Below are 25,374 nucleotides of genomic sequence, written 5' to 3' on the forward strand. Positions count from 1 at the left end.
GAATTGCAACGGCCGAACGCGTCGTCTATTTCTTCTTCTGGCCGGCAACGACGGTGATCTCCTTGGGCAGCTCGGCGACGTAGGGCAGGAACTCGGGCTGGCCGGGGATGTACTTACGCAGCACCTCGGGGACCTTGAAGCCATCGGGCGTCTGGTAGTTCTCGAGGATGCAGCAGAGGGTGCGCTCGGTGGCGCAGAGGGTCTTTTGAGAGGAATTTGTCAGCGTTTGCCCGGCAGGTCTACCGTCCTCGAGGAACGGCGGAAAAGAGGGTGAACTTACAGCGTTGAGGGCGTGAACGTACTCCTTGCGGCCGCCGCCGGGGGCCTTGAAACGGCAGGTTAGCGGACATGTTCTGAGCTAGGAGAGCGGAGATGGGGTTGAGGCGGTATTAGACTCACTTCCTTCGCCTTCTTGACACCGTAGCGAACCTCGAGCTCGCGGGTCTGGTAGTCCGTGCCTGTTCTTACATTAGCATGCGTTCACATTAATCAATACTACGTTGTTCTTACAGTTGGAGCAAGAGACGAGCTCCTTGTACTCCTGCTGGAAGGGGAACCAAGCCTCCAAGTCGTACTTCTTGGCGGCGGCGTTGTTGCTGGGTTCGTTAGCGACGTTGCCCGGCGAAGAACGAAATCTGCTGCATCGGTGTCTACTTACAGAGCTCCGGAGACGATGGAAACGACCCTGATATCATCGCGTCAGTCTGTGAACGGCGTTTCTCTGGACTCCGCGGTCGCTTACCGGTAGGGCAGGCCCAGGCTCTTGTAAAACTCCTCCGAGGCGCCAATCATCTCGTCAAAGTGCTTCCAGCTGTCCTCGGGCTTGCAGAAGATGAACTGCTCAATCTTCTCAAACTGGTGAACACGGAACAGGCCCCAGGCCTCCTTGCCGCTGTTTGACATTTCATCAGTTCCACACAAACGTACATACTATGGGGGTTATTGACGTACTGCTTCCCGGCCTCCTTGCGGAAGCACGTGCTGTAACCGGCATACTTAATGGGCAGCTGGCTGCCCTGAATCCACTCCTCGCTGTGCAGGGCGGAGAGAGGCTGCTCGCTGGTGGCAATGAGGTACTTCTCCTCGCCGTCGCCCGTCACCTTGTACCTGGAAAAAGTTAGGATACGACGCGAGCGGATCGAGCTTCATGGAGGGTGGGGGGTTGTCCTACAGCTCCTCGTCGAACTGCTCGAGCTGGGCGGTCTTGGCCATCTGGTTGCGGTTCATGAAGAAGGGGGGCTGGTTGGGCGTGTAGCCCCTGTTGAAGAGGAACTCGAGACCGTAGTTAATAAGCGCCTGGTTGCTGTGCGTGGCATGTTAGCATCAAACCACGCCTCCCTCCTGTGCCGTGCCTTTGCGACCACAAGGGAACATACAGGAACAGTCCGTAGCCGGTCAAGCAGTAGCCTCTGTGACCGACAAGCTTGATGGCGCGCTCGGAGTCGTAGCCCGCCAGGCGCGTGATGACCTGGTGGTGGGAGAGCGTCTGCTCTGTCTTGGGGCCGAGGCCGGCCTCGGGCTTCCACTCGCGCTCGGTGACGTTGTTGTCCTCGTTATCGCTGATGGGGACGGACTCGTGGACGTAGTTGCCGATGCTCTTGGCCTTGGAGTTGAGCGTGACGAGCTTTGCGGTGGCCTCGTCCTCCTTGTCCTTCTTCTGCTTCTGCAGGTCCTCCTTCTTCTTGAGCAGGTCGTCGGCGTTCTCCTTGTTCTTCTTCTTCATGCCAATCTCCTTCTGCACGGCGTTGATCTCGCTGCCAATCTGCGTCGCCGAGTACTGGGTCTTGCGGTGGTCTGTTTTTCCGGTTCGAGAGACGCTGTTGTTAGCCCACATTGATCCCGTTAAGCAGCACCTCAGGGAAGGGGGAAAAGGGGGGCGGGTGCTATCAGGGCAACGGAGGAGCGGTCCGTACCATCCCACAAGGCAATGACCTCGTCGACAATCTCGATGGGCGCATGACGACGGCGCTGGGAGTCGCGGATCTTCTCCGGGTCGCCGCCGCGCTCCTTGATGAAATCCTGAAGGTCGAGCATGATGATGGTTTTTCGGTGGGTAGAAGGGGGATCGACGGGGGAGGGCGGACTGCAGCGAAATGAGCTCGTTAATAAATGACGACGGACACAAAATCTTGATTGGGTCTTCTCACTCGTTCCTTTGGACTGCGGCAAGGGATTGCAGCTGGTTCGGCGTGACTTGGGTATCTCAAGGTGACTCAGGGACGACTCGGTGGTAAATTGTCGTCGCTGGGTGGTGGGGTAGTTTGGCGGGGGCGGGGCTGAGGCGGTCAAACGCAAGGGTCGCTTTCGCTCGGCGCCTCCCACTAGTGACACGCCATCCTTCCGACCTGTTCAAATTCAATATGCCCTTGCGTGCATGCGACACCATTGACTCACTCAACGTATCTCATAAAGGACGACATGCGCTAGACACCAGGTGCAATGTAAGAAAACTGCAATTGAGGCGCAACCACACGAAATGCCATCCGTTACAATCCGCCAATGTCCCTTTCCTTCCACCATCCTGCGTGGTGACTCTTATCATACAGTTCTGCCGTAAATATCCATGTGAAAGCGTGACCCCATCCCCGTGTTCCCTAACGCGTAGCAAGGCCTCCAATATCATTTTCGCCGAACCCAATCTTACACGCCCACTTTTCAGACCGAGGCCGTCGCCGCCTCTTCGACCTTCGCCTTCTTGGCCGATTCGTCCTCCTCAGCAGGCTCCTCGGCTTTGCGCTTAGTGCCGTTGGACTCTTCGCCGTTGGCCGAAATCTCAGTCGCCTTCACCTCTTCAACCGACTTCTCGACGGGCTTGGGCTCCTCCTTGTTCTTCTTCCTGACAAGGCCGGTGAGATCCGTCGCCGTCTTTTTGGCTTCATCAACGCGAGCCTGGGTCTGGGCGGCCGACTCGCCGAGTGCCGCGCCCAGAATTCCACCGACGCCATCGCCACCGAGCGCAGCATTGACATCGATGGGCGGCTTGCGGAGATCGACGAGCTGGGTATTGTTAGAGAGATTTGTCAAGCGAATCAAGAAGTCGTCACTTACGCGCTGCTCCATATCTGCGATCATGTCCTTGACGTCGGTAATAGTAGCCCTGGTGACCTCGTTGTCCTCGGGAGATGCCATGGTGGCGAGCTCAACCTCCTTGTTCTGCAGCTTCAGCTTCGTGCTGCGGATGGCAGCCTCGAGCTCGTTCGCGGCCTCCTCGCGCAGCTTCTCATCAAAGGGCTTGTTCTCCGCCTGCTCACCCTCCTCCTGAGTGGTTGTGACCGAGGCGAATTCGAGTGCCAGCGACAGCTTGAAATGCGCCTCAGCGATGATCTCGGAATCGTCGGTGTACAGGTCTTTCTTGTACTTCAGCGACTTGCGCGAATCCTCGATGGCGTCGGGGTATCTATGCCGCTGTTAGCTCTCATCGTAGTTGTCAGGGGACAGACGGGCTTGCCTCTCGTTCTCCAACGAGATCTCGGCGAGGAGATCATGGGTGTCGGCGAGCCGCTCCTTGACGTGCTTGATGCTCAGCTTATCACCGTTGGTCTGCTCCAGGGCCTTGCCGTTGGGCTCCTCCTTCTCCAATTCCTCCAACTGCCGGCTGTAGAGAACGCGGGCCATGTCGAGGACACCAAACGCGACAGCGAGGTCGTCCTCTTCTTCCTCTTCCCCTTCACCTTCGCCTTCGCCCTCGGCCTTGCAAATGGTTAGCTATCGTCCACACTCGTCAAAACTTAGTCCGACGGGCCTCCTCAATTTTGAGAGAGAGAAATGACGGATGACCCAACGACGCCAGAGGCCGAGAGGTTTCCAGCCAGAGACCGAAATAGGGTTCTAGCTTACCTCTTCGTCATCCGACTCATCGTCGAAGTTTTCGTCGCCCGTGAACTGGAAGAGAGGCTTCTTCTCCTCGACCTTATCCTCCGTCTTCGCACTGCCCCCCTCGCCTGCGACAATCGCAACACCCTCCTCCGTTATTCTCTGCGCATCGGACTCGGCAGGCGCATCGGTCGGGGCGGTCGTGGCTGCGGCCTTCTTGGGAACCTTGGCCTTGGGCTTCTCGGCCTTCCTGTCGGTGCCGGCCTTGCCTCCCAGTACATCGCTCTTGCTTTGGCCGACCTTGAAGACACTGCGACCGTAGAGGAACAGAATCTCGGCGTTCTTGGGATGCATCTCGCCGTTGATTTCGTCCTGCAGTTCGGCTGCCCTCGTGAAGCATTCGGCAGCGTCTTCATACTGCTTCTTGGCATAAAGCGCCGTGCCTTTGGCAGAGTAGTCTGCCAGGGTCACCTTCTTGGAGTTGGAGTCCTCCTCGGATTCTTCGCCTACGGTGGCTGGCGTGTCATGCTGGGCCGGCGCGGGCGCACCTTGCTGGGTCTCCAGGTTTGCGACAACCTCCACAGCTGGGGCCTCAGCGGCGATCGTAGCTTGATCCGTTGTATCGGCCATCATAGGCAATTGAAATGGTTTCGTGGGGGGATTATTGAAGAAACGGGAGAGCAGAATCCCTCGTCGATGATGAAAAAGAGAAGTGGGTTGTGGAGGGAAAGAGGAAGAACTTCCTTTTCTCTTTGTCTGCGGTACGACGCGCGAGCTGTAAGGAAGGCGCGTTGATTGGGGAACGACGAAGCTGCAGGGGTAGCTTTCTTTTTCGGCACTTTGAGGCGCAATGGCCCAATTAGAAGCATGAATGTGTGAAACGAGCTTTGTCACTGTGCTGAGCACTGTAAACTGTGGTACCTATTAATCGCATCTTCCATCGGTCCCGGGAAAGTCCTGGAGCATGTTGCAGCTACTGCTTTAATTACAACATCCGCTCCGAAGGAAGGGCATGTATGGATCGCTTTGAATTCCATTCCATTTCTGGTTCAGCATCTCATCTTCTTATCCCCCCAAGGAAGAGTAATTTCGCAGCTTGGGCCCGCCCGGAAGATCGGGTTTAGGAAAAGGACGACCTTACAACTGCATGTTTACCGAGGGCGTACGGCTTGGCTGTCCTCTCAAATGTGCTGATGACCCCTTGAAGAGACTCTGCCAAATGAAAGCCTCACTCAACAGCAACTCGATGTCCTTTTCCGTCCATGATTTTGTGGGCAAGCTTTGCAAAAACATCATTATTTCCTGGAAATCCATCTTGACCAGCTTATCCGACCATTTGACCAGGAAAGCCGCGCACACATATAGATGGAATTCCGAGAAACCTTGCTCCTCGGCCTGTAGGTAGTCAGTCAGAAAGGTGGACTTTGATACGAACGGTCGCGCTTACCAAGTATGTATCCCACATCCTGATTGTATTTCGTACACTTATCTCCCGCATCAAAAGACAGTTCATCCACCGAAAGCTGAACTGGATGAACTCGACATGCTCCTTTTCCAAATGTTTCGCCAGCCCGGCATCAATCCGCGCCGTGAGATCACGGAGGGCAGCAACTTGCCTTTGAATGCCTGGCTGGGCCACAATGTAGTGGTCTTGAATGCCGTCAAGGAGCTTCGTCAAACACCAAAACGAGTCGGCCTCCACAGCGTCCAACACAGGTTTCGGCAGCTGGCCGGGATCCATGCCAGATTCTATGTTAGAGTCGGCAATGTAGGTGCTTAGAAAGACCTGCCAGAAGGGCGTCACTAGATCATTGATGCCCTGCACGTAGCCACTGGCTGGATGTCGCACAGCCCAGAGATACAAAATCCGCTCCAGTGACCGTTGAGTCGCTTCGTACGAATAGAGTTCGATGTGGGGATTTGTCCTCGGAACGTCGATGCTGATCTGATGCCAGATTGCCTCATCCAGGCCTCGGGCTTTTCCTGGCGGCGCAGTGCTTGAGCTGCTGCCACCACCAGAGACACTGCCGCCGCGCTCGAAGGCCTGCCGCACTCCATCGAGATACTCTTTCCGCTTTCTTTCCAGGGTTGCCACTCTTCTCTCGCTGTTTGTTGGTAAATAGCTCAAAAGAAGCTGCCATGTCATTGCGCGGACTTCTTGGGGAACGCCGGACCAAGCGAGTTGGCGAAGTTCCTGTAATGGTATTGTCGAGGCCTGGAGAAGCTTCTTGAACTTATTGATGCGAGTTATCCTGGAATTGGCGGCGTCAATCTCCTTTGGCGTCGCATTGGCCGGTATGGCGGGATGGTCGATTAGATGCAAGGCGTTTGCGGGATCTGTCGCAATTAGCACGGCCGATAATGCAATCATGCGAGCGCACTAACCCCTCAGTATTTCCTTGTACTGTGGCCGCAGGATCTTTCCCTCGCTCTTCTTTGGCATAGGATACGTCGGCGCAGGCCGCTCGATAGCGATATCCGCGCTGTTCGAATATCTCCTGGTGTGTAATCCTAGCCCGCCGAAGGAGTCAACCATTGGCGACAGACCTCCGTTCGCGTCTGGTCTGTTTTGCGCGGCCATCTTGCGTGTTCGCCTCTTCATGTTGGACAGGCTAGGCAAGCCAAAGTCGTCGCCATCGTCGTCCTCGTAGCCCATCATGTCCTCCTCATCTTCGTCCGCCTTCCAGTCATCGTTCGTATTGGAGAGGAAGTTGATATAGCTCTTTATCGGAGGCGACGACAGGCCTGATTGGGGACGCGACGGAGGGGAGGCATCGCTAGGGCGGCCTTTGGTAGAATGGGAGGACGGAGGAGTTTTCGGTCGGGACGAGGAGTTGGAGAGGTTCCTGGGCTTGAATTAGTTGAGCCTTCTTGGCTAGGGAAGGACGAGAGAGGGTCGTACAGAGAGTCGAACTTAAGGATGTCGGCGTGCGAATATGCAGCTCCAACCACCAGATTGGGATCACGACCTGTTCTTTTCGGTGCGTTTTCGCGTGGGGGCGGTTTCCAAAACGGTGATGCAGAACTACCGAACGTCAGTTCCGAGCCTCCTTTGGGACGCCGTAAGGGAACATACTCTGATCGGTCTACGCCGTGATTAATGGTTTAAAGTTAGCCAAGAGTCACCGAGCTTGTGTTCGAGATCCGAGCCTCTGCTACTGCAGCGCGCATCTAAACGGGCAAAGGTGTGACGAAACCCACCGACTTGGACCATTTCCTGCTGCGGGGCAAGTTCAGTATGCGATGACAGCTTCGGAGGGGGATGTGGAGGGGCATACCGGTTGCGAGGGCTTCTTCCCACTCCCTGAAGAGGAGAACATGGTGATGCTTCTCTATTGGGACCAGGTCATTGTGTGTCTTGGGAGTTGAGATGCGCCAGACGAGTCGCCTGAGCTCCGAGCAAGTGACCAGTGGCCGGACCCTTGCTTCACATTAGTGTAATGCCCGCCGCTTTGAGCAGCGGTTGAAGTGGAGTGGAGGAGAAGGTCACTGTGGCTGGGATTCTGGTTTCGTGCGGGTTGTTGTGGCGGCAGCTGAAGGCTTGCTCTCCACGTGTTAGCGCAAATGCTCGGTTCAGCCTATGTTTTGGCCTACTGAAATACTGCAGGGTGAGAATCAAAGCCGGGGAAACAGTACAAAAGGAGAATCCGAGGGGTTACGAAGTGTTATTTTTCGTGGTCAGTTTACAACGACAAGACTCGGGCATTTCAGTACCTCGCATGAACCAGATTCAACAGGCGGGCAACTCTTCCCATGACCAACCTGCCTGTGCCTCAGTCACGTGAGAAGCTCGGGCGCTATTCGAGGTCCAAGTTCGCAGAGACCGGCCAGGTAGCCAGCCACTGCTCGGACCTTTTCCCAGCCAGCCTTTACAGCTCTGATTGGATTGAGCACCACCATTGGCTCCGTTTCCTGCTTTAGCTCCACCTTCCTTCCTCCTCTTTCACCACGCCTGCCCGAGAAATATCCAAACATTCGCTGCTACACGACGACGTTGCCCCCCATTTCTTCTCCGCAACATCTTCACGTTCTTTACTTCCTCATTTCTTTCTTCGCATCCCTCATCCACGACGATACGTCCATCGATAATTCGAACCAAACATTGTCGACCACCGACAAGATGACTGAGCCGGAGAACTTCGAGGAGGATCTCTTCGCCGATCTGTGAGTGACGACCGCCGCGCTTGCGATTTCTGACCACGACGCTAACACATCCCATAGCTACGACGATGATGCCCCAGCGAAGCCTGCTGCCGCCCAGCAACCCACGCCTGCGCCTGCACCCGCACCTGCCTCTGTCCCCCAACAGAGCATCGAGACACATGCCGAGCCGCCTGCCCAATCCGGACTGGACTACGGCGGTGGCGGCGGCGGCGGCGGCGACGACCAGATGAAGTACGAAGAGGATGACGATGACGACGATGTAGACTTCAACCTCGGAGGTGACAGCGGTGGCGGTGGTGGAGGAGGCGGCGGCGGTGGCGGTGGTGGAAATAGCTACGCTCCTCCCTCGAACGGCGTCGGCAACGTAAAGCACGATGAACCTACGTACTCGACGAGCACGGCAAAGAACCCTAGTGCCAAGGAAGACGGGTAAGTGGATGTTCTGTCGAAGCATGATGTTCGCGTTTGCTACACCCCTAAAATTACATGCGCCCAAAGTTGGGCTTCATGACTTGAGTCGATTAACCCGCAGCTCCTCTACTGCGGTCTGAGGGAACTCGGGCGGTCAGTGGCTCCATAGAATCTCAAAGCAGGCCCGCTTGGTCTCAGGGACTTGGAAGGACAAGAGAAGGCAAACACCAGAAGATGTCTCCGACAACCATCATTGGAACATTCTTCAAGGCCATTCAGCAGGCCTAGGAAGCATGAACCAGAAGTCAAGAGAAGTCTGAAGCAAAGAAAAAGCAGAAAGAGAAGCCAGAATGAGGTCGAAAAAAAAAGTTCAGCTGGAAAAGCAGCCTGAGATCACCGAGATATGCCGACGATAGTCAGTCATCAGTCAGTCAGTCAGTCATATCAGGAGCACCCTGTGCGCCTTCTATAGCCCAGCCTCACAAGAACCATCTGCGTTCTTCGGCTGCTGTAGCGAGATTAGCAGCGGATAGCGCTCGAAGCTAGAGCTAGCAGAGACTTGACGATAGCTTAAGACACCAAACATTCGACAATGATCAGGCTATCCGCTCCGCAATTCTCCCCAGACGTGAGAGAGTTTTCGTGGCTGGCTGGCGCTGTTCGTCATCAACAATCCTGTGGCTTCTGCCAGAAGCCGACATACTCGAATCTCGCGCTGGGGGTTGATGTCGAAGGGTCCAACCAGCATGCGCCACATTTATGGTCGATCGAACACATTACTGCCTGAATCCACCATCAACGCCAATGTGGCCGACAAGCTCCTGGGCGAGGCATGACATGACGGATCCGACCGAGCTATCAACGTCAAAACAAGCAATCTCTCGAACCAGCCCCAGCACATCAGCCTGCGAGACCAAGAGGAGGGAACCCAAACATGATACCGAGATGCCGCTCGTTGTCTGCCACTCGCTCGCTAGAGAAACCGCAACCCAAGCCAAGTCTTCACCGGGGCGTGCTGCGCTGGCATTGTCCGCCGCAGAACTCGAGTTCTCGCAAGATCTTTGTCGCCATTTCCAAACGCTGTCCTCAGTTTTCCGCAACACGAGCACCCACTAGACGCATGAATTTTTTACTTTATTTTTGAGGTTGATATGGAGTTGTTTGCTGATTGTTTGCTCACAGGAAAATGTTCATTGGCGGACTCAACTGGGAGACAACGGATCGTAAGTAATGATAATTTGTCGCGTTGTGCTCTTTGCTAACAACCGAGCAGAATCCCTTCGAGACTACTTCTCCCAATTTGGAGAGGTCGTCGAATGCACTGTTATGAGAGATAGCAGCACCGGTCGGTCAAGAGGCTTCGGCTTCTTGACATTCAGAGACCCCAAGACGGTCAATATTGTTATGGTCAAAGAACACTTTTTGGATGGCAAGATTGTATGTTTATCCAGGCCGCCCCGGGAACTGCTTGATGTTAACGGATTCTAGATCGACCCAAAGCGTGCGATTCCCCGCGATGAACAGGAGAAGACCAGCAAGATCTTTGTCGGCGGTGTCAGCCAGGAGACAACGGACCAAGAATTCAAGGATTACTTTGCCCAGTTTGGACGAGTTGTTGACGCCACCTTGATGATGGACAAGGACACGGGTCGCCCTCGTGGTTTCGGCTTCGTCACATTCGAAAGCGAAGCCGGTGTCGAGGCATGCCTGAGCACCAGCCTGGAGATTCACGGCAAGCCAATCGAGGTCAAGAAGGCCCAACCACGAGGCAATCTCAGGGAAGAAGAAGAGGCTGCTCGACGCGGCGGGAAGTTCAGGAAGGGCGACGACAATGCTCAGAGTGGGCAGAGCGGTATGGGCGGCAATCAGATGGGTGCTACCGGCGGCATGACGCCACAGGTCATGGCCCAGTACTTCCAGCGAATGCAGCAGTACTTCGCCATGATGCAGCAGCAGATGGCCATGAGCCGTGGTATGGGCCCGATGAACCCGGCGATGATGCAGCAGATGATGCAGATGCAACAAATGCAGCAGATGCAAAGCCAGATGATGGGCCGCGGCGGGGGAGGCGGCAACGGGCAGCAGGGAATGATGGGCCAGATGACGCCTCAGATGATGCAGCAGATGCAACAGATGCAGCAGCAGATGCAGCAGCAGATGGGACAGCAGGGCGGGCCGCCATCCGGGCCCAGCGGTAGCTTCAGTCCGCAGCAGCAGATGTTCGACCCGTCCCAGGGGGGCCAGCCACAGCAGCAACAGCAGCAGCAGCAGCCACAGCAACAAGTCGCCCAGGGCCCGCGACGAGGAGGTGGTGGCGGTGGAGGTGCGCCTCGCGACCAGTACAACCAAGCCGGCGCTTATGCCATGGGCGGTGGTGGCGGCGCCCCGACATCTTGGGAAGGCATGTACGACGACGTGCCTCAGCCCAACCTGAACCAGGGCGGCCGAGGAGGTTACCGAGGTGGACACCGCGGCGGCTCCCATAGCGGCGGTTCCCACCAAGGATCGCCGGATCCCGCGCACGCCCCGCCTGCCAACGCTCCCACGGGGCCCAAGAACGCGGGCCGACCCGGTGCCAACTACCGCGGCGGTGGCCGCAGCGGGAACCGCGGTTTCCATCCTTACTCGCGATAGGCTACGGCGGTCATACTGGCTACGGCCCTGGACTAGGTTTAGGATGATGGAGGCTACCCCGTCGCCTGAGAGGTCGCTGTGTCATGGCTTCACTGTCTGGGTTTACAGGGCGTGAGGAGACATCGAAAATAAACAAGATTGGGCGGCGGGAAAGAAGCCGCAGTAGTCACGGTGATGGATACTTGTGTTTCTTCGAGATGAGGAACGGGACGGGTTCGTTTGGGGATTCGGTTTGGGTCGGCTGGCTTTGCTTATTTGCTCCCACGGTTTTTTTTCTTTCCCTTTCTTAGTAGTTTTCCCTCAACACATCGTCCGGTGGGGAGTCTGTACTATACTCTAAAACTGAAGGGATGAAAACAAGCTATTTACCAGCGACTTGAATTCATGAGAGCCGATGAAGTGGTTGGTGATTGTGCGTGTGAGTGTGTGTGAGTGTGTGTGTGTGTGTGTGTGTGTGTGTGTGTGTGCGATGTCTTGACTAAATGACAGGTGATGGCCACCCTTCACGGCTGATCGCCGCCGCCTGGTGTCTGTCTGCCTAGATCGTGACTGCGACTTCGCTACGGCTTCTATCACGAACGCGACTAGCACACAGAGAACGGGTGCCTTGGTTTCCCTTTTCAACCAGACACGTTGCTGTGTGGCTTGATGAGACAAGGTGTTCCCCTCCTCTCTCCCCCCCCGTGGCGCTATACCTGCAATACCTCACGTGGCACTATCAAACACCCTGAAAAAAGGGAGGGCTGCGAGGGTTTTTTTTTTTTCAGCTCCTCGCGAGTCGTGAAGGATGGTCAGAGGCGGCGCAATTTCACGCCGAGACTGAGCCCGCCTCTGGTGCGGCTGAGAAGGGCGAGTTGGGGTGAGTTGGGTAGGTAGATATGGTCACAAACACACACACCCCATCTGAGTCCCAGACCGCTCCGATCCGAGGTCTCTCGGCCCTCTTACTTCGCCCCCCTTAACTTCGTTTTTCATTTTGTTTTGGTTTTTTTGCGAATCTCTGAACGTCGGGGTTTCGAAGGCTTGACGAGGTCTATCATGGATCCGAAACAGAACTACGTGCCGTACTTCCCGCCGCCGCCGGGGCAGGCCGGGCTTCCGCCGCCGCTCCCGCCGCGCGTGCCGGGTTCGGTCACTGCTGTTCCGTCTCCCTATGACACTGGCGGACAACATCCACCTTCTCAGTATCCTCTATCTCAATCTCTTCCGTCTCAGTATCCTCCTTCTCAGTATCCTCCTTCTCAATATCCTCCTCCTCAGTCTCCCACTTCTCAGTATCCCACTTCTCAGTATCCCTCTTCTCAGTACCCTCCTTCTCAGCTTCAGCATCAGCAGAATCCTTCTCAATCTCTTCCTTCTCAGTATCCCGCTTCTCAGTACATTGCTTCTCAACCTCCTCCATCTCAGTATCCCGCTTCTCAGCCTCCCCCAACTCAGTATCCCGCTTCTCAACCTATTTCGCCTCAGTATCCTCCTGCTCAGCATCAGCACCATCCTTATCAGCACCCTCCTTCTCAATACCCCGCCGCTCAGTATCCCGCGTCTCAATCTATTCCTTCTCTGCACCCTTCACAGCATCTACCGTCTCAATCTCCCGAATATCAGCATAATGGCCCCGTTATGTCCGTGCCAGGAGTTCTCCAGCAGCCTCAAACTGCGACACCTCACCAAAGTCCCCATCCCGGATATACGCACCAGCCGGTATCTCCGTTGAATGACGCATATTCAAATACGCCTTCCCCTACTGCCAGCCAACAGTACCCAACTGCAACTCCGAGCCCCTCGGCGTATCCGCAACAGAGCTCAACTACCGGACAAACCCCCAACTGGTCCAGCACGCTACAGCAAACATCGTCCCTCTTCTCGACAAATACTCAAAAGGTTTTCGGCTCTTACCAGGACATCAAGAGCAAAGCTCGAGCAAAGTTTACCCAGTACCTTGCGCAACCGCCGTCCCAGCCACGACCTGCTCACAACCAAGCCCAATCTGCTCACAACCAAAGTCCCGGTTACTCTTCTGCGCCCCTTGTTTCGCCTGTCAGTAGTGTCACGGATTCCTATCTTCACGGTCATGCTACAAGCCAGTACCAATATGGTAGTCCGGCGCCAACCCCAACAGCAACCGCACCGGCACCAGTTGGTCAATATGCCCACCATTATGCCACTCCGGCCTATGGACAAAATCCCACAAGCCACACAATACCGAGCCCTGGGCCGGGGATGGAACATGTACAGCAAGTGGTTCAGCAGCCGGCTTACAGCCCCCAGGTCACCATGCCACCAAGTGCTTCGTTGAACTACTATCCTGCCATGCCTCCAGTAAACACCCCCCCGGTTCAATATGACCAGAGTCCCATTCCCACTGTTGTGCAACAAGGAGCACCAGCTGTCTTTCCAGCATCGCCTGCAATACCGATCATGACACATCCATCACATACTCAGGAACCAACAAGTTACCCACCAGAAACGGCGCAAACCCTGCCGGAAGCTTCTGCTACCTCTGTCAATCCTTTGTCAAATACACAAACTCCGTCATCAGTTACAGGCCATGAACCGAGCCATTGCCAAGCGCCTCCTCAAACTCTTGCGAAGACCACCGCCGACGAACCGGCCAGGACAGTGCCCGGAGACCCCAATTCCCCTGCATCAGAACAGGTGAACAGGGCGCAACCAGCAACTATCCTGGGACCCACGGAAGACACTCAACAAGTTTCGGCGCCTCAGCCTTCGGCTCTTAAAGACGTCACCCCAGTTTCTCAGCAGGGTACCACAGCTCCAACGATAGAACAGATCTCTCATGGCCTCAGCATTATGAACCTGCACCCCCCAGACTCATCGAAGGAGGTGTCATGGGGCCCCGAAGACGAAAGATTCCACGAGTGGAAACGGCCCATCCCTACAGTCACCGACGACGGGCAGCCGAACGATACCATCTGGGAATGCCCCGAGCAGCGCGAGCTCGACTATGAAGCCGACTGGTATCGCCTGGCCAGCGCCCCCGAGTTCCTCGTCTGCACCCGGTGCCGCGAGATGTACCTCTCCGGGACGTCTCTTGTGGCGTCCCTGGAGCGCGTCCGACTGGCGACGGGGCGCTGCCGCTTCAACGTGCCTCGGATCACAAGGCTCTTGCTCCCCGAGTACCTGAAGCATAGCGACGAGGGACCCATCCGGGAGTTCATGTCGTCTCGTCCAAGTGTTCCTGACTGCAAGGGCCAGAAAGGCGCCAAAGGCGGCGAGGGCATCAAATGGTTCAAGCCGCTCGACAGCCGACTCGAAGGGGTTGTTTCGTGCGAGGCCTGCTTCGAGGACGTCGTCCTGTCATCGTCTTTCCGGCAACACTTCGTCGCCTACGACACACCTCAGCCGGCCGATGCCACATGGACATGTGACGTCTCTCTGCCTTTCATCGGCCGGTCCCTCGTCAAGTACTCCAAGAAACCAGTCGACGCCTGGGAAGAGTGGGTACAGGCGGCAGTGAAGCACATGAACCTCCCTCAGTGCGAGAAGAAGTCGGTATCGTCCTCCTCAAGGCGGTGGATGGAACTGCGCGGGCAGAGATTCCCGTCCTTGAAGATCTGCGAGAGATGCTACGAGGACACCATCGCCCTCACCACCTTGGATGAGCACTTTGAGATGGTCCCCCAGGAGCCCAGCGCCACGGGGCTCGACTGGATGGACGTGGCCCTCGGATACCGGACGGAGGAGCCTGCACACTGGTTCTGCAGCGCGGCGGAGATGCCGGTATACGTCTCGATCGCGGCGGCCAAAACCCAGAAGGACATCGGAGTGTTCTACAAGGCGCTGGAGGTCATCGTCTCAAGCTCACCGTGCACCGAGAAGGGCATCGTCGGCGGCACCTGGTACACCCTGAGGGGCGGAGGCTGCGATAGCTACATCCTCTGTGCCGCTTGCCACGCAGCCTACGTGGAAACGTGGCAGCTGGACCGCCTCTACCAGCGTGTCGAGGGACAGGACGGCTCGCTGGCCCTTCTCTGCAGCTTCCAGCGGTCGGCGCCCCGGTGGCTCCAGCACATGTACCGGATGCAGGAGGGCATCGAGACGGGCGTCTGGTCCCGGTACGCGGGCTTCGTCCGCAAGTTCGACGGGGTGCCGGACTGCGCGAGGGAGGAGCAGGTCCCGAACCGAAGGTGGTACGGCTGGGACGACTGCACCATCTGCCCGGAGTGCTACGTGACGTTCTGCAAGGAGTCGTCGCCGCTCCCCGGGGTCGAGATGGACTACGACAACCACCTCGTCGCCGACTTGCGGATGTGCTGCATGTACTCCCCGCGGATGCGAGGCAAGTGGACGGAGGCGTGCGCCAAGGGCGACGCCGGCGGGCTGGTGGACTTCTCGAGGGCGCGGCACGGGGCGTACCAGCAGACGGTGCTGCAGGTCAAGATGCTGCGGCAGATGCAGGAGATGCAGATGATGAACGCGATGCACGCGGGCTTCATGAGCGTGACGTACCAGGGGATCGAGGGCCTCCGGGTCGTGTCCGGCACGACGGACGGGTACGAGCACGGCGGCGGCGCGCTCGGGTGGCACGCGACGGCCGAGGGGGCGACGAGCGCCGCGTTCCGGAACCAGATGCAGGCGGGCATGAGCCAGGCCAACAGCGCCGGCACGTGGGTGATGATGGCGCAGCTGATGGAGAAGTGGCGCGAGTTCGAGTGAGGAGTGTGGTGTGCGCGGTCTCTTGGACGGTGTTTGTCGGTCGTTTATTAGGTAGTAGTTCACATGACATGCCTGCGAATTTGGCTGCTTGGGGTTGTGAACTATGACTATTCCATGTCGACATGCTACATGGAGTCAACGGTTTGAGAATGACTGTATGGACTGAGATATCTGTATTCCAAGTTTCTACCCTCAGGATCCTCCGTACAACCACTCTAGCGTTCGGAGGCTCATTTAACCAACTGACATATATCAGCATACTTGACGGGTGTATAGTCAGAACGTCCCGAAACACGTTGAGTGGGCTCGTGGCATCCTCGCCTTTGTATGATACCTTATTCATCAGTCATGTCACTCGCACAGCGAATTTCAGAAATCATCTTTTCAGATCATCTTGTGTCTCTCTCTCTCTCTCTCTTGTTGGATTTCAGTTGCCTTCAACAATCAGCAGGGCCTCAGAAGGGATCACATCGCGCACGGAGGCAGACCGCAGTACGCAACCCGCAAAGACACTCGTAGTAGACGACAAGAGGCCTCCAGGCTTGAGTGGTGTTCTAGACCGCCGAGGTCGAGACATTGCGAGTAGAGTCGATCAACTTTCCAATCACCGAACATATCTTGGACCTTTGAAACATCCCCCCCCTCGCCAAGCACTCAGCCATCTCTGATGAAGAGAAGTGCCAGAACCGCGAGTAGCCGGTCTCCACGTCCAGCATTCATTCTCCTGTCTCGTCCCCTCCATAGCTTCTATCTGGGAAACGCCCTCTTGGATTTCCAGTCTCGTCAACTCTCCAGAAACATGTCCCAGTCCATCACATGAATCACATTCTTCGCCCCCAACCCGTCAAGAGTGTACTACTATTCTAGAAACTCCTCCCCTTTCCAGCATCATCCCTTCTCCCTTTCAAATCCACAGGTCTCAAAGCCACAGTCCCCGAGTTCCTTCCAAAGACGCTTCTTGACTCCAACCCGCGTCGCACAAGCAGCAAGCCTCTTTGCCAGAGGGCAATGTCTTGGACCCCAAAAGGGTGGAACTAGTGGCAGGTTAGAATTTCCTTTCTGGATATGCCGTATCGACCCTGTCTCCACAAAGAAAGGGACCCGGACTGGGGGAATGGTAAACGCAACGTTTCGGACGAGTCAAATAAAACATCCGCTCAGCCCTACCTGTCCTGCCTCTCTCTCTAAAACAAGAAACCCTTCGCGTTGGGAAAAGAAGCCTCCGCGCTCATGCGCGCCCATTCCCAAACGAGGACGGCCGTTCGTCGCCCCTTCGCTCTCCATACCACGATAGGAAATCCTCTACTCGGTCCCCCACTCAGAAGGGCAACCCGGGTATGGGACACTAAGCCGCGTATGGATTCGTCCAGAGGAGGTCGGAGAGCGCCAACGAGCGCCTAACCCGTTCGATGGCAAGATCACCATCTTCGAGTGTCTCTCTTGGCGGCTCACACAGCCCGATCTAAACCCAATACGAACCCGTCGATCTCGAGCCAGTCAGTTCCCACGAACGGGGGAGAGAAAAGACAAAAACAGAAAAAAAAGGGTTGAGAAAAAGCAAGAACTGCGCAATCATGCCCCCCAAATCCCCGATCCTACGTCAGTGATGGGACCCGTCGATCTCCCCTTTCCATCATCGCCTTTCCTCCACCTCCCACTCCCGGTCCGAACAACACTGCCTCCCCCTTCTAGGAACATCATACCAGCCAGACATTGCGTATACATACATGTCTCCTCCGAGAAAAAGCCCGGCCTCTTATCTGCGTCCGCTAATGTCTCAAAGCCCCAATAGAGAACGGGTAGCTCCGCCGGCCGGTATGCGGGACAGCCAGGCCGAGAGTTCTCCGCCAAAGGGGGGGGGGGGGATGAGGGAGGGGGAGGCGCGAGCCGGACCGCCGTCTTTCCGGCACGAACCGTCCAACGGCCGGAGGTGACGGCGGCGCGCTGCTGCCGCCTGCATAACGTCCATCCTTACGGACATCGCCCTTGCATACACACAAACACAACATTTATCCCCAAATCCCGTGACCGTGTCTTCCCCCACTTTGACAGGCAAACAATGGCAAAACAGAGCGCAAGGAGCGACCCGCAGAAGTCTGCCCGCTCACCCGTCCGCCCGTCGCCGTCACTCCCCCGGTCCACGCGGCTGCAAGTCTCACACCGAGTCGTCATGGACCCGCGCCGCTCGCTCGCTCACGCACGCACACACCCCTCCCCGGACCCCCGGACCCCTCCGGGCCCCGTTATCCCTGCCACCGGGGTGAATCCTCCATTCCCACCTACTCATCGCATTGCATCGCGTCTGTGACGGAGCCACCGCATGCGCTTAGAGGAAGGCTTGACGTAGCCAAGAACATGAGTCAAGCCGGGACTGCCAACAAGAGAGAGAGAGAGAGAGAGAGAGAGAGGGCGAGGTAAAGGCCGCAGGAATGGTGTAAGACCTACACATTTCGAACTAGAAGCCACAGTCAACGGCCCTCTTCTCGATGGCTTCGAGTCCGTAGAGAACCTAGAAAGCCACATACCTCATGTCCCATTCCCCCAAAGAGCATCAAGAGAAAAACAAAAACAAAAAAGACCTGAAAGATGAGCACACAAGGGCCAACGCCCCCTGTTGAACACGCCCCCCCGGCCCCCTCCTCCTCCTCCACCTCCTCGCATCCGTCTACCGTCTTCCCGCAGCGGCGGCGCCAACCCTCGAAAGCTGGTGAAGTCCTGTGGTGGCCTATGGTGAGGCGTTCAAAAAATGGAAAAAGAAAAAAGAAGGCAAACTCCTATCAAGCTTCCCCAACTCCACCCCTCCCCTCCACTCACTCACTTACTCCGGCATCCCCTCATCCAAAAAGAGACAGCGAGACAGACGGGAAAAAGAAAGCATGCGGGCAGCAATACCCACATCCACGCCCATCGAGCCAAACAGAAAACATCCCGCAGAAAAGGGTGCGTGAAAAAAGGAAGAAGAAAAAAGATGGACAAAGGAAACAGGCAACACAAAAGAGAGAGAGAGAGAGAGGGAGGGAGGGAGAGAGTCACACTAAAACGACACACATAACACGCCCTCCCCCTCCAACACCCCCCTTTTCGATCCTCATCCCTTGGAGCAAGGATTGCTCGATCGACGCGACATCCCGCATCATCTAGCGTAGCTTCACATCAGAAACAACGATACCACGGTCGAGAGAAATAAAAAATAAAAGATCCAGCCCCCAAGAAATCACTCAACCTCTCAACCTCTCAACCCCCCCCCCCCCCCCGGCCGCCCCGCCTTCCCTGTCTGGCCCACCATCCCCGTGAGAACCTCATGCCTGTTCTCTAATGTGTTTTTTTTTCCTATCGAGTACCGGTGTGACCTGAGGAATGGATGCCTTGTTTACGTCCATCGGCGTAGACAAGCAAGCATGTGTCGTCTGGTCCAGTCTGGTTTGTCACGCTCTCTCCCCCGTGTTCTTCTGCACCAACCGGTCTTGCCTCCCGCCCGCCGTCGGACGGTTTGCTTGTCAGACCGGCTGAGACACGGGCGTTTGAATAAAGTGAGTGGACCGGCAGCACCTGTGTGTGTGTACCATGGTATGTGTGTGTATGTATGTGTGTGTTTTGGGTATTAGACGAGCATGCGAAAAAGAAAGCGGCATCTCTGCCTCGACCCCCCCCTCCCCGTCCATGCTCAAGTGGCATCCACTCATTCCTTCACCTGTCCTTAACCCAAAGTGAAAATAAAAAACTCTCCGAAAGACGCCAAATGAGAAAAAGAAAGAAAAGGCCAGAAGATAAAGACATGGACAGAAGAGCATACCTACATATCTACATACCTACATGCACACGTACACACATACACACATAAACTTACACACTTACCTACACTAGAACGACGCAAAAACAACCCACCGGCATGTCTCGCAACACACCCCCAAAATAAAATAAATGAGAAACCCCCCCCCAAGAAGCACCGTTCTGGAACACCATTTTACGCCTCAAGAATGTGCCAACGAAGACGACGACTACGGCGGCAACACATCACCAACCCAGGGCCGCCCCGTCCCCCCAAAGTCCCCTTTCTCCCTCCTCCCAAAATCTCCGAATCGGGAAACTTATTCGTTGTCACATAAAACACCCAAACATGACAGACCGGGGCCCCCTCCCCCCCTTCTCTCTGTCTCAACGACGACAATCCCTTCCCCCTCTATATCGGCATCTGGTAATCGACAATCTCGCAAAGATACAAATCGTGAACGGGGGGGGACGGGGGACGGGATGGGCCTAGCCAGCCCCCCTAATAGATGCTCACGCGGGATCCCTGGATGATGTCGAGTTCTACCAGAACAACAGCGACATCTAACACGGGCAGAAAACAACCGGCCGCCGGCGCCCCCCCCCCCTCCTCCCTCAACGACAAACACCTCTCAAGGGCCCGGCCGCAGTCTGCATCCCTCCAACGCGATACAACACGCAAGACCCGGCGCGCGGGTTCTCACCTCCCTCCCCCCCTCTTTTCCGCATCCACCCACCCCCCCTTCCCTTTTTTTTTTACTTCTTCTTTCCACCTCCCGGCCGAGACCCGCGCGTTCCACACCGTCGCCGCGTCCCGCCGTCACCGGAAGGAACCCTCCGTACCCGCCCCTCCGTAACGCCCGCCTTCGGGACGACGACGGTAACAACCGATCAAGATGTGGGACCCGGGGGGGCGTGAGCGTGTGCGTTGCGTCGCCGATATACATCCATCCATCCATCCATCCCCTCCCAACAGCAAAAAGCAACCCGGCGACCGACCGGCAGTGTTGACATCTGCCGCGCAATTCCCCCCCCCCCCCCCCCCGAGCGACATATTATATCCCCTGGCCCGTTATCAAGAGGTATGGACAAAAATAGAAGAAGAAACTGGGAAGAAGAGAAAGGCCCCGTCTCGTTCGTTGGTTCATTCCCGGCGCCTCTCTCTTTAAACCCGGCTCTAGATCTATATGTGTATGTGTGTGGATATATGTGTGTGTGACAAGAACCGGTTCTCTGGGTCTCCTCCCTCCTCTATCAATAACCAAGGGACTTCGTGCTTCAGGTGACCGGGACGAGGCAAACATCTTTTTCCATTATATCTTTATTCGCTTTTGATAAGAAAGTAAGACATGAACCCCCCTCCCTTCGGAAATGCTCTTCTCTTCTGCCGCAGCGTCGGTTGTCTTTCGCGGCGGCGGCCGTCGCCTTGACAAACAAACATTCCGGACCCTTGCCTGCGTATCCCGTCAGCGGGACAGGCGACATCACATAGTTGCAGTTGTTCAGCTGCATGCGTGCCGGGCCATCGTCGTCCGAGTCACCAGCTCGCCATTTCGCTCTCTGATAATATCGCCATCTGTTCGGGGCTCCGTGCCGGAGACGACGTCGTCGACCAACCAACCCCGGCCAGTCTCCCCCCCCGGTGTCACCCGCCAGAAACCGTGGCGTCCATTACGCGAGTCGGACGGCTCGAGCGTAGGTCACAGAGTGCCTCGCCGGCACCGTTCGATGCAACGGTATCAAACGACCACCCGCCTCGCAACGCCAGGCGGCAAACACATAGCCCGCTCGACTCGCCCTCGCGCCGAAGAACTGACAGATTGGCGTGGGGTGCTCGGAACTCGGAAGGACCATTCCAGCGGAGGGACCCCGTCTCAGTTCCCACCGGAGAGAACGGTCCCCCAAAGTGAAGATCGAGGCCTCGAGGGGAAAAGCAGAGTCTAGTGGGGACGGCATAGCGAGTTGCCACGGAAGAGACACATTTCCGGCCTCTGGTTGAACCCCTCTCGACCCTCGTCAAGAGGCTACCGGCGTTCGATCGTCATGGCAAGAACGCGTTTTGATGGACGGCCACCGTGCTGATGACTTTCTCACTATTGCGTTCGAGATCCCCCACGACCCCCGGTTCATCTTCCCAACCTCACAACCCCCGTCTCCCAAACGAAACAGACTAACACAGTAAAGTGAGTGAGCGGGTGAGTGCTGCGGGGGGGGGTTCGACTGAGAAAGGTGGATGACTTAACAAATACCGATAACCAATCAAGGCGCCGGCACGAGAACGGGGCGAGAGAGGGTCTGTGGTATGGAAAAACGACGTCGGTGAACGTGGGGAGGAGAGAGCAGCATCTTGGCCGGGTGGGAGAAACATTCAATAGCGTCTCACAGGGTTGGCTGCCCAGGACCGTCTGCCCTGCTGTCCATACCCCGAATGGACAAAGCGTGTTCTTGATCCCCTACCAGAGTATGAGAAATGTCAAAAGGGGGATAAGTTTCCTGACCAGAGCGGTTTGGCCCGCGGCCGGCTTAGGATAATAGTGGTTCAGTTTGGGGGCGGGGGGGAGGAAAAAGAAAAGGAGGCAAGGGGCCCTGCATGAGACCAGACGACGGCATTCTGACAGGTCAATTGGCAGTACTGAGTACTCAGCACTCAGTACTCAAGAGAGAGGTTGTCTTAACCCACTCACACATAACAGAGATAGCCGGGAACTGAAAAAGAGAAGGAGAAGAAAGAAAGAAAGAATGGAGGGGGAAAAAAGCCGAAAGGAAATATTCCTTGCGCGGAATATGAAAAATACCCTGTTCGGTTCTGTTCCAAAGTCGAAGAAAACCAGCCTCGTTGCGTCTTTGATGTCCGTCTCTCAAACAATAGCGTCTCGGGGTGGGTTGAACCCCCGGTTTCCCCAGTGGCGACGGCCAAACGGCTCACGATGACGATGCGGCCAGCGGCAACAAATCCCACAGGCCAAAAACCCTCGGTGCTTTGAGTACGCCGGAAGGGTCCTCCCAATTTCGACGGCGAACAAAGTCCCTCGGAGGCATCGGCGACGGCACAACATCCCACACCGCGCGCGCCGTAAACCTCCCAATGGGACAGCCACCTCCCCGTGATCATACGAAGGCGCACCTCCCGTCGATCTAGAAGGGGGGGGGAGGGGGGCAAGCGCCGAGGGGGTTAAAAAAAAAGAAAAGAAAAAAGCAAGCAAACGTACATTCATCCCACGTCGCTCTGTGTTTGCCGACTGGCCCAACGTTGTAAGGCTGAGAGAGTAGTGGGTGCTAGGCCTGGTGCCAGATACCTCTCGAGACGAAGAAGGTCCCCTGTGAGCCTGCTTGGACGAGCTGGCGAGAGACACGATCCCTCATGAAGTCGACGCCTCAATATGACACACTGACAGCTGGACATGTGCGTCTTGGCAGCTCGGTTGCAGAGGCTCGACTTTGAATTTGCAAAGCGTGGAAACACAAAGCTCGGGGGACTGAAAACATCCCGTACCATGGCGAACGAGAGCCGCCATAACCCGCCGCTGCGTTGCGGGCTGACATGACGCGTGGGCAGAAATCTCAGCTTCCTGCAACCAACAAACTTCGACAGCGGCCACGGCGAAACAATCCGTACTCGGTTCTTGTATCGACTTCATGACTAACCGTTAGAGGGCTGCAAGCAACAGACAAGAAGCCGGCCAGGGGGGGGGGGGGGGGGGCAGGCCATGGAAGGGGGGTCGCCTTAGGCCTTGAGGGCCCTGCAGTGAGTGGTCTGATGTTGAGATAGACCCGGCCGTTGCTGAGATGTGACAGGAATAGCACTCTCTGTATTGCCGCTGTGTGATGTATGACAAAACCACCCCAAGCAGCGGTCCCAAGTCTACCCGAGAATACATGTGAAGGGGAGGAGGGGAGTTGACGAGGTGAAGACGATGTGTCGGTGGTGGTTGGTTTGTCGTCGGCCTGGCCAGTTGAACCTCGCGAGGAAAACGAGGCTGGTCTGAGGGCTGAGAAATGAAAAATGACGCGCGGAATCCAATCTTCATGTTGTAGGTTGTAGTGTACAGCAGTGAAGCGGAGCAGGTAAGCGACATACCCTAGTCCAGTCCTGTATCTGTACTCATAACCGAACAACCCTCTGTCGGTATGGCCACCCGTGATGCCGACCGAGTGAGGGGGGAAAGGTTCTAAAGGTCCTGGAGTTCATGTCGCCGACAAGTCAACTTCTAGCCACACTGCCACATGCTTACCAACCATGGCGACGTCGTCTTGCAAGCATCCGTGCTATCCAAGTGTACTGAAAGTGTTTACGATCTATGGCTGGGGTGGGTCGAGACAAACCGCAGAGGAGATGCGGGAAAGAAACGATGCAATCCAGCCAAGCAGGTTAGACGGTGAGGCCACACAAGCAACGTAGCATTGCTCAAACGGGAATCGCCTCCAGGAGATCCAGATCGGTCCAAGGTCAACTTGGGTCAAACCACGATTCGTGTCGAGAGTCCTGCTTGGACACGCCATCCCCGTCTCCGATATAAGTAAATCCCGCCGCCCTATGCTGGAACAGTCGGCGCCAACCAACGTAAAGGCATCATGGGCCTCTTCTCGGCAAAACTTGTATTTTGGCGGTACTGGCCGTGGCGTAGGTACCTGCGTACGTCCCCGTCATCATGACCCCCCCTCTGCCTCGAAAGTCGGGGCACGTCACCAGTTTCATGCCCTATCTCCGTGGTCGTCGCGGTGGGGTTTGTTCACCTACCTGGGTGAGCAATCGAACAATGTGCTCTTCGTTTCTGGTTTGATCTCGCTACCGAACCGGCGTGGAAACGAGCAAGGGGGTCGGCCCTGTCTCGCCAACTACTGTTAATCTCCTTACCGGGCTCCCCCTCCCCCCTCGCCTCCGAAGTGCGCGAACCAGTACCGCATCGCCGGTAAGCGGGGTTGATGACCTCTTCGGGCGCTAGGCAGTTTCTTTTGCAACATCTGACACTACCGTCGAGACGTTGGTTGCTGGAGATGGAGCTCCGGGTCAGTCGACAGATACCTGGAGTCGGTACACCGATGCACGAGATGTACGAGATATAGGCACGGATACACCACTGGGAGTCGGGCCATTCTGTCTTAGATCAAGACCGTACTATTCTCCCCGGTTGGTAACGGCCGCCCGGAAGCTACGAGAGTCTGGATGGTGGTGCCGATGCAGTTCCTCTCACCGGTCGGGCTTCCCTGGCCCTGTAGTTCTCCTCGCTTCGTCAAGGATGGGGCGGATGACTGGCATTTATCATGACACGCTATTCGACATGTGCGAGATGGCTGCGCGTGTGTGTGCATGTGTGAGTGGACTCCGTGACAGAGCGATCTCCAGATCAGACGATCGCACCCACGAGCCAAGCATACCTGGCACAACCAGAGCCAGATCCCGGGGTTCGAGGGTGAGGAAAGGTCTCATGTAAGGAATCTAGTGAGGCCTTGGAGCCAAAAAGCCACTTATCCCATGGTCGTCTATGCGCGCTGTGGTTGCGAGGCGGGAGGAGCGTCGAGTTTTGTGTCGGGTGAACAGAAATATAGTGCGTGGGCGTGAGCGTGAGCGTGAGCATGATGCAGTTGTGACATGACAGCTACTCCAGTCAAGCAGGACCTGTCAAATCTGGTCGTTTGACGAGTAACGATATCCGAATCGAGCTGCTTTCTCCTCAGAGCTTCAGTCATACCCCCGAGTTCCAATCCCACTTGTGCAGTTGAGTTATGCTGTCAGACCACTCACTCACTGTAGCTTCTTCTCGGGAGATTTTCCTGGCGAAGCAAAGTGGGATCAAGCCAACCGGTCTGACCTAGAGAGGGACCACCTGCATCTCGGCGCCAGAAAGTGCACGCGGGTACGATCTTTATGACCGGGATCGTCAGGCTTCGACGTGACCAGATTTACAC

General features: G+C 56.3%; 7 protein-coding genes across 7 annotated transcripts; 3 read left to right on the top strand and 4 right to left on the bottom strand.

The window, feature by feature from the left end:
• Window positions 1–25: 25 nt before the first annotated feature.
• CH63R_09178 (Seryl-tRNA synthetase) lies at window positions 26–2,034 on the bottom strand (the record flags this gene model as incomplete). The annotated part of the gene is made up of 9 exons (XM_018304152.1): window positions 26–202; window positions 281–325; window positions 400–458; window positions 511–635; window positions 743–892; window positions 952–1,107; window positions 1,172–1,303; window positions 1,377–1,794; window positions 1,914–2,034. 9 exons carry the CDS (start codon window positions 2,032–2,034, stop codon window positions 26–28), a joined length of 1,383 nt encoding a protein of 460 aa, XP_018156175.1.
• Window positions 2,035–2,655: 621 nt separating this feature from the next.
• Window positions 2,656–4,446, bottom strand: CH63R_09179 (Histone H1-binding protein; the record flags this gene model as incomplete). The annotated part of the gene is made up of 4 exons (XM_018304153.1): window positions 2,656–2,997; window positions 3,049–3,397; window positions 3,437–3,690; window positions 3,838–4,446. 4 exons carry the CDS (start codon window positions 4,444–4,446, stop codon window positions 2,656–2,658), a joined length of 1,554 nt encoding a protein of 517 aa, XP_018156176.1.
• A 504-nt stretch (window positions 4,447–4,950) lies between these two features.
• On the bottom strand, window positions 4,951–7,133 carry CH63R_09180 (GTPase-activating protein gyp1; the record flags this gene model as incomplete). The annotated part of the gene is made up of 6 exons (XM_018304154.1): window positions 4,951–5,208; window positions 5,261–6,150; window positions 6,199–6,659; window positions 6,716–6,890; window positions 6,940–7,033; window positions 7,092–7,133. 6 exons carry the CDS (start codon window positions 7,131–7,133, stop codon window positions 4,951–4,953), a joined length of 1,920 nt encoding a protein of 639 aa, XP_018156177.1.
• Window positions 7,134–7,933: 800 nt separating this feature from the next.
• On the top strand, window positions 7,934–8,410 carry CH63R_09181 (RNA recognition domain-containing protein; the record flags this gene model as incomplete). Its single annotated transcript, XM_018304155.1, has 2 exons — window positions 7,934–7,977; window positions 8,035–8,410. 2 exons carry the CDS (start codon window positions 7,934–7,936, stop codon window positions 8,408–8,410), a joined length of 420 nt encoding a protein of 139 aa, XP_018156178.1.
• A 1,164-nt stretch (window positions 8,411–9,574) lies between these two features.
• Window positions 9,575–11,022, top strand: CH63R_09182 (Nuclear polyadenylated RNA-binding protein; the record flags this gene model as incomplete). The annotated part of the gene is made up of 3 exons (XM_018304156.1): window positions 9,575–9,611; window positions 9,662–9,825; window positions 9,877–11,022. The coding sequence occupies 3 exons, from the start codon at window positions 9,575–9,577 to the stop codon at window positions 11,020–11,022; spliced, it is 1,347 nt and encodes a 448-aa protein (XP_018156179.1).
• Window positions 11,023–12,154: 1,132 nt separating this feature from the next.
• On the bottom strand, window positions 12,155–12,424 carry CH63R_09183 (uncharacterized protein; the record flags this gene model as incomplete). Its single annotated transcript, XM_018304157.1, has 1 exon — window positions 12,155–12,424. The coding sequence occupies one exon, from the start codon at window positions 12,422–12,424 to the stop codon at window positions 12,155–12,157; it is 270 nt and encodes an 89-aa protein (XP_018156180.1).
• A 1,409-nt stretch (window positions 12,425–13,833) lies between these two features.
• Window positions 13,834–15,699, top strand: CH63R_09184 (Integral membrane protein; the record flags this gene model as incomplete). Its single annotated transcript, XM_018304158.1, has 1 exon — window positions 13,834–15,699. One exon carries the CDS (start codon window positions 13,834–13,836, stop codon window positions 15,697–15,699), a length of 1,866 nt encoding a protein of 621 aa, XP_018156181.1.
• Between the last annotated feature and the right edge of the window lie 9,675 nt (window positions 15,700–25,374).

The sequence above is a fragment of the Colletotrichum higginsianum genome, chromosome 6, assembly GCF_001672515.1.
Source record: "Colletotrichum higginsianum IMI 349063 chromosome 6, whole genome shotgun sequence".
NCBI classification, from domain to species: Eukaryota; Fungi; Ascomycota; class Sordariomycetes; order Glomerellales; family Glomerellaceae; genus Colletotrichum; species Colletotrichum higginsianum.